A 13,258-nucleotide genomic window follows, 5' to 3' on the forward strand; every position below is an offset into this window, starting at 1 on the left:
CTCGTAAACTCCGGAGGTTGCGCTCATCTACTTGTATTTCTCTCTCAAAATTGTAAAATATTCTTTTTAGTTTTCTAAGTGAATTCAAGATACTCAAATCTACTTTTATTTTTATTTCTTTAGTCCACCAAAACGAACTTGAGGAATTAAAAAAAATTCTTCGAATTTAAGATATTAAAATGAACAATTTTTACAATTTCATTATATAATATACATAAATTTTGGCATGGCAGGGGCGTGCAGGTTCCCTTTGTGGCAGGTTAGGTATATCCGTAATTCATCATTAATGGAGAAAAAAATTGAAAAACAGGTGCACATATGCACTGATGAACCTCGCCCGGTTGATAACTTCCCCGTGCATACCTCACTACCTCAGATGTAAATAGTAATACATCCCTCTTTTGGTAAGTTTTCATCCTTAAAAATATCATGATATTTAATTTTAACTATTATAAAAAATAATTTTAATTTTTATATTTAATAAAATGATGCATTTTTAATCTTTCATTAAAATCTAAAAAACATGTATAATATAGGTTAAAATTACATTATTTTATTAAATGTAAAATATAAAATTTAAATAATGTTTTTTGTAAAGAGTAAAATGAAAATTTGAGATGGTTTTAAAAATTAAAAATATAACTATAGCTAAATCTTCTGGTTAATGAAGTTCTTATATAGTGATCCAAAGTTATTTTTAATTATTGATAAAAAAATTATTAAAATTTAATTTGCAAATAAATATAAAAGTGATATAAATTGACAAAAACTCTTAAAAACAATTTTATTGGAAAATAACAATTATAATTTATATATAAATAGCGAGGGAATTTAGATGTTGAAAATAAAATGACGTGGTTCTTTCAATAAACGTTTGACCATTGATAGAACATCTATAATTTTATATATATTATGGATAATTTTTTCAGGAGTTTTAAGTATGAAATAACAAAGTTTTCTTTTAATGATCTTTTAATAATTTTGTATTTACCAAAATGTGAAACCATGGTCCATGGCACACTAGGATGGACATATGGCTAATAAATGTGTCTTTGATAGGAGAAAGACCTATAAAATAGAAAACTCTTGCATTCAAGTAAAAATACAAGTTAAAAAAATAAGTACATTCTTAATAAGAATATAAGACTAATAAAAGTGTCTTTAATAGGAGGAAGTTTCGCAAAACAGAAAACTCTTACATTCAAGTAAGAATATAAGTTAAAAAAACAAGTACATTCTTAACAGGCGAGAGAAAAAAAAAGTTAAAACTTATTGTTAATAGATAATGTGAGGTTATAAATAATTAAATATTTTCTGATGAAATATTTAAATATATTTAAATATTATTTAAGTTTAATATCCCTTTCCATCTTATTCTTCCTTATTTAATAAAATAAGTATTTATAGCATGTCAAGAGTGGAATATGTGTTCTCTTTTACGTATGTTGTCGTTTTATTCTTCTTTATTTAATAAAAACAATTATCTATTGTTTCCAATAGTATTTGTCAAAAATAGAGTCTTCGATTCATTCTCCCTTACGTGAATGTGTTAACGTTTAAGGAGACAATGCTATGAATATGTTCTTAATATATCAACAAAAGACAATGCTATAAATTAATACGCTGTAGCAAGGTTGTAATAATTAATAATTATTGTTCAGTAATTTTTTAAAAAATTATTGTGATTTAAAAAAAATATTTGCAATTAAAATTATTATTAATTAAAAAAATGTAATCTAATTAATTTATTGTTTTTTTATTAGTGGGAAGGTAAACAAAACAGAAAGAAAAAACTTAGCTACCCCTAGGATAAAGAACACTTAAGGCATTAGCAAAAACATCATTTAGAAGAAGGCTTGGGCAAATCTGCCACAACTTCAAAGTAAATGAAGCTCCAATCTTGGCAAGTCAGTCAACAACTTTGTTTCCTTCTCTTAAGGTATGGTTGAAGGACACATTCCAATGGACAGCAACTAAGCCTCGAATGCTACGAACCACACATCCTCCTTATCATATGAAGAGCAAGAGTGGAGTGGGATTCTATCGTTAATTGTCAATCATTCATTAGAAAACAAGAAAATAAAAAATAGAGACTGTTTATTTGATTTTTAATTCCAAAATTTATTATATTATTATATCGGAAAACATTAGATGACTGAATAGCCGGATAATTAAACCAAGTAGGGTCGAGTAGCCAATCAAACCATAATATGATCGAATATTCATAACAAGGCCCACGGATACTCGGAAGATAGAGGATTTGAGAAGCACAAGCCGAACAAGATACCAAGGAGAAAATAAGGAAGCATTTGAATTATACAGGGGTCTTTTTTTTTTTTAAAAAAAAATTTATTATTTTAAAAATAAAAAAATTTAATGTCATTTTTATTCCATTATAATTCGCAATTATTTCACTTTCGTACATTAAATTTTAAAGTTTCATATGTTTTGAAGATATATTATTTTAGTATTTTTTCAATTTTTTTGTTAAAAATATTAATGTTCTGCTAATTTTTAATTTTTAAAATGATTTAATGTTATTTTTCATTCATTATCTTTTGTAATTTTTTCATTTTAATATATTATGCTTTAAAAATTTTCTTATTGTCCTTTAAGTTTTCCAAATATACCATTCAGAGCGAACTAAAATATTAACTAAGGAAGCATAATTTATTTTTTAGTTAATATAGACATTTAAGTGCATAATTTGTTTTTAATTAATTAATATTTATGTTCTGTTTTGACATTAGAATTGAGATAATCTTTCCTCACCCTAAACTTTTTGTTATTCAGAAAAGGAACTTAATTCACATGTGTAAAGTAACCATAAATTGTTACATTATTAAGAATATTATTTTTTGTGAATTTTTTTAAACTTATCTGGAGTATATTCTAAATACTGACTGACAGAGTAAATTTTTTAATATCTGTGTATCAAAATTAAACTTTTTATTATTCGACCAGACTTGATTTGCGTACAATACAAAAAAACCTATTACGTGTGGATAGAAACTTTTACTTTTTAAAGAAAGTTCTTTTAATTGATGCGTCAAATAAAGACAGAGAATTTAATAATAAATTATTATTGATGTGATAAATTAATAAAATATTTTTTTTCCTTGACAAAGTTTGAGAACTTTTATATTTATCATAAATAATTTAAAAGTTATATTATAATAATTTGTAATCAAATAATAATATAAAATTATTTTTATTTAATATCGTAAATGAACAAACATCAAACTCTTGCCTGACTCATATTAATATGACTTAATTACACTTTCTAATTAATAGATATTTCAATTGTGTAGATTTGGTTATCCAAATTTTGATTGTACAAATTTGGTTCTCGATCTAACTGTTATAGTTGCCCAATTTCAATATTAAATCATTAATAAATATTAATGATATAATTAATATTAAAACTGTTATCGAGAAATATACTCATAAATTAATATCAACATGGAAGGCACATTAAAAATTTAAACTAATTTATATTTTAATTAATATTTATGATATTGAAAAAATGTATACTATTTAAATATATTAATTTCTTACTTCATATTTATCAATATTAGTTTCAATATTCTTATTATATATGTATTACTTTATTATTTGTACTATGTAATATTAATTTATTATTATTAGTATATATTTATTAAGGTCAATTTTCATGTTATTAATATCTAGTAAATGTATACTAAATTATATTTATTAATTTATACTTATTGATATTATTTTAATAAATGTATATGCAAAAGATAAAATACTATCAAACGTTTTTGTAAGTTTTCTAATTTTATTAATATTTTTTTGTCTTTATAGATATGTTATAAAATATTTACAATAATTTTTATTTTATTTATCAAATGTGTGATAATTTTGATGTTAATATTTTAAAATATAATAGAAAAAATAATCATATCCCGTGATGGTCTTTGATATTCACGGATTTGGTTGAATTCGATCGGGTTTAAAAATCCTTAACATGATAGATCGCATTGGATTTGTGTAAATTTTAAAACATACATGACTCAACTCAATTCCCTATAAACAGGTTGTGTTAATTGGATATAAATATTATGAATATTTAAAAAATATTGTCTATTTTGTAGTTTTGTTTTTGCATATAGCTTTGTAAGTATATAATAACTAAATGTATTAAGAAAAAAAGATTAAATTGTAATAAATATTTGACTAATAAAATTAATTATTTGAATGTTAATATGATTTTTTTATTTTGGAAGGAAATAAAGTATTGCATTAAAATGATAAAACATAAACAAAATAAGACAAAGATGAAAATAACTTAAAAAAAGAAAAAAAACCCATAGATAATTTATATGTGAATTAAAAATTATTATATTTTATATTTAATAATTAATTTAATTATATGATTTGAATTGGATCAAATTAAAAAATAAAAACTTATTATCCAACTCATAAAAGACTAAATTGAGTCATGATTAACCTACACTCATAAATATCTCTCATTGTTTCCCGAATTTCTTTAATTGTTGATATCACTTATAAAAATGAAAAAGAAATTACTTAAGAGTTAACCATTGGTTTTAAAGTCCCACACTTCCAACAACAATATTTTTTTCCCCACTAAAAAACAACATTATTTTAAAATTAACAAACTAATATCAATAAATACTACAATAATTGAGTAAATTAATAAATATTACTACTAATGAATTAGTAATATGCTGCTACTAATAAGTTATCAAAATAGAAGTTCATATTTTCAATAAAAAAGGAAGTTTGTATTTTTGTAAAAGAAAAGACTAGTGATTGTAATGAGTGAATGGTAACATATTAAAGTGCCAATATAAAAAAAATCAGATATAATAAATACTGCTTATATTTTTAATTATAATCAAATATGTTTCTAATGTAAATAATTACAATGTTCTTAAAATAAATAATATATTTCGAATTATATTCAAATAAAAAATAGTTTTGTATATTTGTAGAATGTCTAAATATTTATTTTTTGAAAATGCTTGTTTAAATGATTTCGTACAAAGTTGTTGATTCTGATTCCTGAATGTGAGGCAGTCAAATATATACGCCTACTTCTTTCGTTCAGCAGTCAACAGATGTTTTTGTTTTTTAGAACAGCAGTCAACAGATAGTTCATAGTAGTAATAAAGTAATAATATCGAAGGCAAAATAACAAAGCGGATACTAACGTATGATGACGCGGGTCGATCTAGGCCGTCCACTGCAATCACATGTAAACATTAAACTCCTTGTACAAACCTATTGGCTCTCAAAATTGAAATGTGGCGAAATTTTGGGCAGTTTGTTTAAATTATATATATATATATATATATATATATATATATATATATTATTTTCTTTAACGTTTTTATTCAAGAAACATATTTTTTTTCTGTTTTTTTTTAAAATATTTGTCTAAAAAGTATTTTCTTTAAAGACCATGTTTGCCAAGTTATTTTAACTCATTACTAACTTTTATATACTTAAAATGCTTATAAAATCTATTTATTAACCTTTTAAATAAAACAAAGATTAATTATTTATTTATCTTTCCACTCATTTTTCCTACACACTTTGTATAGTTCACCATTTATTTTAACTATTGTAATATTTATAATATTTAATTTATTATTTAATATTTTATTTTATGAATTTGACAAAGATAAATGTTAAATTTATTTATAAATTTTTGAATAATTTTTATTAGATAATTAATTTTAATTATTACAATGTCTACTTAAGTATGTTATTTTATAAATTTTTGAATAGTTTTAATTATCATAATAAAAATATAATGTCTACTTTTATGTTTTTTAATTTTATTTTAAACTTGATTAAAAAAAACTGAAGATATAATATAAGATTAGTAGTAAAAACATAATATGAAAAAATAATAATTGAAACTAAAATACAATGAAAATAATTTATTTATAAATAAAAATTACAAAAGTTTAAAGTAATTAAAAAAATAAAATTAAAAAAATACAAAATATTTTTTTCATAAAATAAAACTTAAATTTACATAATAATATCATATAAATATGTTTATTTTATTATTTTACATTTTTCTAATTACTTTTTACCATATTTTTATCAAATACTTTTTTCATCTTTTCTCAAACACTTAAAGTTTAATAAAGTAACTTAAAAATTTTCAATTAGTAATTTTTAACTAACTTTTCAACCACAGTGATTTTTATCGAATATAGTCAAATATTTTTTTTTAAAAAAAATTTAACAAACTGAGTCGTTATTATTATACTTTAATCATCTCACTGGCATTACAGATTGCACGATATATACTGCCTCTCGAAAGAGAAGGGTGAAGGAGGAGGTCCCACAGTGCAGAAGCCACGCGGCAACTCGACGCCGATAATTGCAATTATGAAGCAGAATCGTCCTAAACTCCAAAAATATAGTAACTACCAGGAGTACATTTATTTAAATTTAATAAATAGAAAAAATGGATAAATATTTAATATTTATTTATCTGGTGATGGCAGCGTGATGAACACGGAAATTTGAATAATATTAAGGGCCAGGGCCAGAGAGCAAGGGCCCAAGAAGCCCAATACGTTTGTTTTGCCTTCCCCGTCTTCCTAGTTGCTTCCCTCGCTGATACCCTCTATAAATTGGCTCTTACGTTCATGCAAATCTCGCCCAGTAGCACCTTCGTAGGACCCTTATCTCTCTCTCTCTCCCGAATTATTGTTCGTTCGACCCTTTTACTTAGTATTCCCTGTTTCCGGTATTCGCTCCCTTTTTTTCTGCATTCTGGTTTTACTTAGATCTCTGTCCCGCACCAGATCTGGTGCAGGGTGAGAGGGTTGGGTTCATTAATTTTGTATCAATCTTCCTTCTGAGCGGTAGGCGTGGGGATACCAGAGTCTTTTCGGGAAGCAAGAGAGGGTTCTCTCCGTTTTCAATAGATCTCTCACTGTCTTCTTTTGAGGGGGAAGCCGGGGCCTCGGCCTCGGCGGCTTTCAAAGCCCCCACCTTCACAGCCCTATCAACAAAAAACCCTAACCCTATTTTTTTCTTCATTTTCTAATTCTTTTTTGATCGTCGCCGCCGCCACTAGAGATGCCTGCCCTGGCTTGTTGCGTGGATGCTGCAGCACCTCCCGGCTATGCATTTGCCGGTGACATCTCTTTTCCGGCGCCGGTCGCCCTTACTGGCGTACCTCCGGCCACGACAGACGACAGCAACAACAACCGTTGGTCGCCGTCCCTCTCCGCTGCGCTCTACAACGTCGACGGCTGGGGCGGCCCCTACTTTGCCGTCAACACCGCCGGGAACATCTCCGTGCGCCCACACGGTTCCGACACGCTGTCGCACCAGGAGATCGATTTGCTGAAGATTGTGAAGAAGGCCTCCGATCCCAAATCTCTTGGGGGTCTCAGCCTCCAGCTTCCTCTCATTGCCCGCTTCCCTGACGTTCTGAAGAACCGGTTGGAGTCCCTCCAGTCGGCGTTCGATTATGCAATCCAATCTGGAGGGTACGAGTCTCATTACCAAGGAGTTTACCCCGTCAAATGCAACCAGGACCGGTTCGTGGTGGAGGATATCGTGAAATTCGGTTCACCCTTCCGGTTCGGTCTGGAGGCCGGGTCTAAGCCGGAACTCCTTCTGGCCATGAGCTGTCTTTGCAAAGGCAACCCCGACGCGCTTTTGATTTGCAACGGCTTCAAGGACGCGGAGTACATTTCTCTTGCCCTGGTTGCCAACAAACTTGCCCTCAACACCGTGATTGTTGTGGAGCAGGAGGAGGAGGTTGATTTGATCGTTGAATTGAGCAAGAAGCTCTGTATTAAGCCCGTGATTGGGCTTCGTGCGAAGCTTCGGACCAAGCATTCCGGCCATTTCGGTGGGACTTCAGGAGAGAAGGGGAAGTTTGGGCTGACCACCGCTCAGATTCTTAGGGTTGTGAAGAACCTGGACCTCGCGGGCATGCTGGATTGCCTGCAACTGCTGCATTTTCATATTGGTTCTCAGATTCCCTCAACAGCGTTGCTTGCTGATGGTGTGGGAGAGGCTGCGCAGATCTACTGCGAGTTGGTTCGGCTCGGGGCGAACATGCGAGTCATCGATATTGGAGGTGGACTGGGCATAGATTACGACGGTTCCAAATCGTGTGACTCTGATATTTCCGTTGAGTACAGTCTCGAGGATTATGCAGTCGCGGTTGTTCACGCGGTTCAGTGTGTGTGCGACCGAAGGTCCGTGAAACACCCAGTTATCTGCAGCGAGAGTGGGAGAGCCATCGTGTCTCATCATTCGGTCTTGATTTTCGAGGCGGTTGGCACCAGCAGCACCACCGGGGGAGGAGCTTCCCCTGCATTGTCCGCTCAATATCTGGCGGAGGAGCTGTCGGAGGATTACCGCAATCTGTCGGAGCTGGCTTTTAGAGGGGAATATGAAACGTGTCTGGTGTACACGGAGGAGATGAAGGAGCGATGCGTGGAACAGTTCAAGCAGGGGACGGTGTGTATGGAACAGCTGGCAGCGGTGGAAGGATTGTGCGAGTTGGCGAGGAAGGCGGTTGGGGCGGGGGAATCGGTTCGGAGATATCACGTGAACCTGTCTGTTTTCACGTCCGTTCCAGACGCGTGGGGAATTGAACAGGTGTTTCCCATTATCCCAATTCACCGTTTGGACGAAAAGCCTTCGGTGAGGGGTATTCTCTCGGACTTGACTTGTGACAGCGACGGGAAGATTGACAAGTTCATCAACGGAGAGTCCAGCCTGCCGCTTCATGAGATGGAAGGAGGAAGAACTTACTATCTGGGAATGTTTTTGGGTGGGGCTTACGAGGAGGCGCTCGGTGGAGTCCACAACTTGTTCGGCGGCCCCAGCGTGGTCAGGGTGTCGCAGAGCGATGGCCCTCACAGCTTTGCGGTCACGCGTGCCGTGCCGGGGCCATCCTGTGGAGATGTTCTTCGAGTGATGCAGCACCAGCCCGAGCTCATGTTCGAGACACTCAAGCACCGCGCGCAGGAGTATGTCAGCCACGACAACGCAGCAGCGCTTCTGGCTGCTGGCCTTGCTCGCACCTTTGACAGAATGCCTTATCTGCTGTCTCTGTCTTCCTTTGTGGCTGACGATGTTGCCGCTGCTGTTCCTGCTGCTCAAGATCTGGGGGAGCAGTGGTCTTATTAATGGATGTGCTTCAATTCAAATAGTCTCGCACTAGTCATCATTCCCTTTGTTTCTGTTGCTTGCTTGGTTGTTCTTCTTCTTCTTGTTGATCGTCGTGGTCGTTGAGGTCTTCAATTTTTTTTTTATTATTATTCCGTTTTCGCTGTTTTTAGTTTAGTCCTGGATGCAATGCAGGATAAAGACAGGGTCAGTCAGTTATTGTTCTCTGCATTTTGTTCCCAAATGAAATGTCTATGACTTTCGTCGTCAAGTTCTAGGGTAACAAATTTTATTGTTGCCTTGCTTGTTATTATTATACTTAGAATAAAAATGTTCTCGCATGGACAAGTTCTTTTATTTTGTTTCGCTCCTTTTCCTTTTTGCTTTGTAGGTATTGTTTTGTGGCTTGAGTTTGAATTGGCTTCATCGTGTGTGCTGAGGCTGTGTGGTGAGGGGAGGAGATAGCGTAACAGAAGAAAAAGCTAGAGATTCTGATTGTGGTACCATTATTGTTGGTGGGGGCCTTTTTCTTAAGATTTTTGGCGTTGTATGTCGTAACAGAACCTCAACGGATGTTTAAAATGTGGTTGGTAAAATATGATGCTTCTGGGTAGTAGTCTTATTCATAGACTTAGTAGTTATAGAAAAAGGTTGAATTGAATTTACTTGTTACTTCGATGGTTGAACATTAGGATGGCGTGCTGCATTTGTTGAATTCTTTGCGTGTGGGGTTGATTGGAGGATGTTCGGCGTAGGCAAGTAGTGTCCGTTGCGCAATGTGTGAGACACACGAGTCCTGTTTATTTATTTAATATTTATACGACGTTCACAAATCACATGTTACTGCTACATATGTTTCCGTAGCAAATTCTATTTACTAAATTAATAATAAAAGGTTCTGATCGCTGCCACAATCCGAAAACAAGTTTCCAAACTAAGATTTCATATCTTTCTCTTGCCCGTTGAAATTTCACTTCATTAACAACTTACTTCACCCAGTTAGGACTCGCTCTTCGGGTTCATTTTCCATTTTTTTTTATTTCATCTTAAATACAATAACAGCACGTTTTTTCTCATTAGAGTTACCCACGGGTCTGATTCACTTGAAGATTTTTATTTTTTTATATACCATTTCATACTTTCGCGTTAAGGTTTTCATTTCACCTTTTGTTTATTGAGTAGTGAGACAAAAATGTATCTTTATGTGAATTTGGTAATTGGCGTGTGGTCATCGATGAAAAAAAAAATTGGGATTGGCCATTTGGACCCATAGAAGATTAGAGATGGTCTAATTTTGAGAATACTCATAGTTTAAAGGAGTTGTTGTATGCTGTAGATTCTAATGTTTTATTTTGCTAATCCAAAAAAGAAAGTAGTATGCACCATAACTTAAGATTGGACCGGTTACATGGGAGCAAAAGTGTTTAAATCAAAACGTTGGACATGTATTTTGTACCAATTAATTGTGGCTTGTTGAGGTTGAATCAGGTTGAGTGATGTAATTTCTTAAAATTGTATTTTATCTGTAGCTAAATGCCTTTGAGGGAGGGTAATGTTAATGTGCATATTTACTTTATTCCAGCTTTAAGGCAAACAGTATTTTGAGAGATCTAATGCATGGTTCCTTTTAGAATGTTGGTTAACAGGCTTTACTTTGCCTATGGGATGCTTTGTGCTCAAACCATCGAATAGTAAATATTGCTGTCTACTGCAGTGGCATTTGCAAGACCTTTCTTCCTTCAGGAAGCCAAACTATTGGACATGCATTGCGCATGCTGTGACAACAACATCTGAGCGTGCTGGCCTTTCTGCATCAAAAGTTTCAAATGGCAACTTAAGGAAGGATGATCTCAATGAGAACCCCATAATGAAAAATAAAACACTTGTTTCTAATGAAAACAGTAATTGCAATCTTTATTAAAGTAAAATTTCAATTTCCTATAACCTTGTATTGTAAATTAAGCAATTGTCTTTTATTTTTCTTCTTCAAATTATATATCCTTTGGTGTCAATTTCAAGTAAACATTTGATTAAGGCATGCTCTTAACATGCAAGGTGGTTATTCAAATGGGTAGCCAGTTAGTTAGTGAGATCAAATTTGTTTCATGCATGCTCTATTTATGGTTTGGGTACAGATTTTGTAAGCTTTAATTCATTTACCTGAATACTCATAGTTTTTGTTGAGAAATAATTTTTGTTCTTATTTAATTATGATTAAAGGATTTTAATGGTTTATAATTTGGGTATTTTAACCAAGTGCAGATTTTTACATTGCAGCTTAGACCACTTTGATAAAATTATCCTGCTTGACTACTCGAGATACTACCAAGGTGACATACAACAACAAAAATTAGTAATAGATATTATAGAAACAAAGCTTGGTAATGAAGTTATAAGCATCATCGAGACAGACTGTGAGGTGGACTTTACTCCTCGCTTGGATTACAAGAAACTCAAAAAGCCTATATTATTGCAAGCAAAACACTAGAAAAATGTTTTCATACCTGTTCTTATCTGGGAAATCTGACTTGAATTTTGGTTCTTTTTGTATATTATCTAAGCCATTTTCCTTGAGGATGTAGCCAATAATTAATTATACTATATTGCGCAGTAATTTAATTTAGTTCTACAGGAAAGATAATTGAACACAAAGGCACATTAGTAGTCTTCAGTTATGCAGTTATGCCTGTTCTTTTATCAGTTTTTTCTGAACAAGAATTAAATATGCTACGTTCACCAATCTTGACCAGGCTTTGTACACAAATCACATGTCACTGTTACACATATTTCTGTAGATATCTCCTGCCCTATCATCGTCTTATACAATGTTCACAAATCACAAGTTACTGTTACATATGCTCCTGCAGCAGATTTTATTATAAAAATTAAACAAAGGGTTTAAATATATAGAATAATTTAAAAATGAAAATAAATAAAAACCCAATTACTTAAATCCTTTCACCACCTTTAGCTTTCACTTGCTCTGACACGTATATTCCCATGTGATGTCCAATTCAATTTTTGTGGTCGTGTATGATGTGCATTTGCTCGAGCCAAATGCTCTAGGTGATTCAAATTGTTCATTCACAAATAAAAGGTGGTCTTGCTAGGGATAACAATGATACTCGATCAGTTCAAATTGATTGAATCTTTATTGAATAAAAAATTGGCACACAGCAAAGCAATAACAGAATACCAAAAGGATAAGAGAAGGATAATTCAATCACTGGATGTGCGTGAATTTTGTTATGAACAAGCATAGTAGTTGGTTATGCTCTTTTAGTACGAAGGCCACTATACTTTGTTGCTTGATTGGTTAATTGGTATGCTTTGCTGCATATATTTGGAACATTTTCAAAGTTTTGTGGTGGATATTTTTTTTAAAAAAAATTATGAAAAAGAAATTAAGAAAAAAGAATGGATTGCGTTACTCTAAAAAATTAAAACCAATTTTTATAATATATTAAAATCAATTTATACATTTACCTTTTATAGAAGTTCTATTATTTAAGTTTGTTCAAAAATTAAAGTGTATAAATTGATTTTAATTTTTGAAAAATCTTTTTTTTATCTTATAAGTATTTATAGAAAAAATTATTCATATAAACATTTAAGGATTTAGGGATGCGATGTAAACACTACACCTTTTGCGTTCCTCGTCTACAATTTAAGGTATTCCATTTTTTCTTTTATATTTTTTATGATATTTTTAAAGGCTTTTTATTTTTTATGATATTAACTTATTAAGGTTCCACAATTTTCATACTTGTTGTGCTTTAGTTTTGTCCACATGTATTTAAAAGGTATAACTTAATAATACACATTAAATTTATAATTTTTAAGAAAAGAAACACTTGGATTCAACCCCTAACCAAGTTTCGAACCAAGAAAATTAATTCTATAACCGATTTGTAAAAATATTTTAGAATTCTATTATAGAACTAAAGATTCTAATGAGGAACAAATCTACGCCAAAGACTATGAAATAATTGTCTCATTAGTTAAACTTTTTTACTTAAATATATTAAATAATTAGGATTGTCCACGTAAATTATTTTTTAAGAAAAAATGCAAAAATTATTAGAGATAAAAAAATAAATTAATACTAATT

General features: G+C 31.6%; 1 protein-coding gene across 1 annotated transcript; it reads left to right on the forward strand.

The window, feature by feature from the left end:
• Positions 1 to 6,667: 6,667 nt before the first annotated feature.
• On the forward strand, positions 6,668 to 9,504 carry ADC (arginine decarboxylase). The gene has a single exon (NM_001251430.2). It carries the CDS (start codon positions 7,093 to 7,095, stop codon positions 9,166 to 9,168), a length of 2,076 nt encoding a protein of 691 aa, NP_001238359.2. The 5' UTR covers positions 6,668 to 7,092; the 3' UTR covers positions 9,169 to 9,504.
• Positions 9,505 to 13,258: the final 3,754 nt, after the last annotated feature.

Source organism: Glycine max, chromosome 6 (genome assembly GCF_000004515.6).
Source record: "Glycine max cultivar Williams 82 chromosome 6, Glycine_max_v4.0, whole genome shotgun sequence".
NCBI lineage: Eukaryota > Viridiplantae > Streptophyta > Magnoliopsida > Fabales > Fabaceae > Glycine > Glycine max.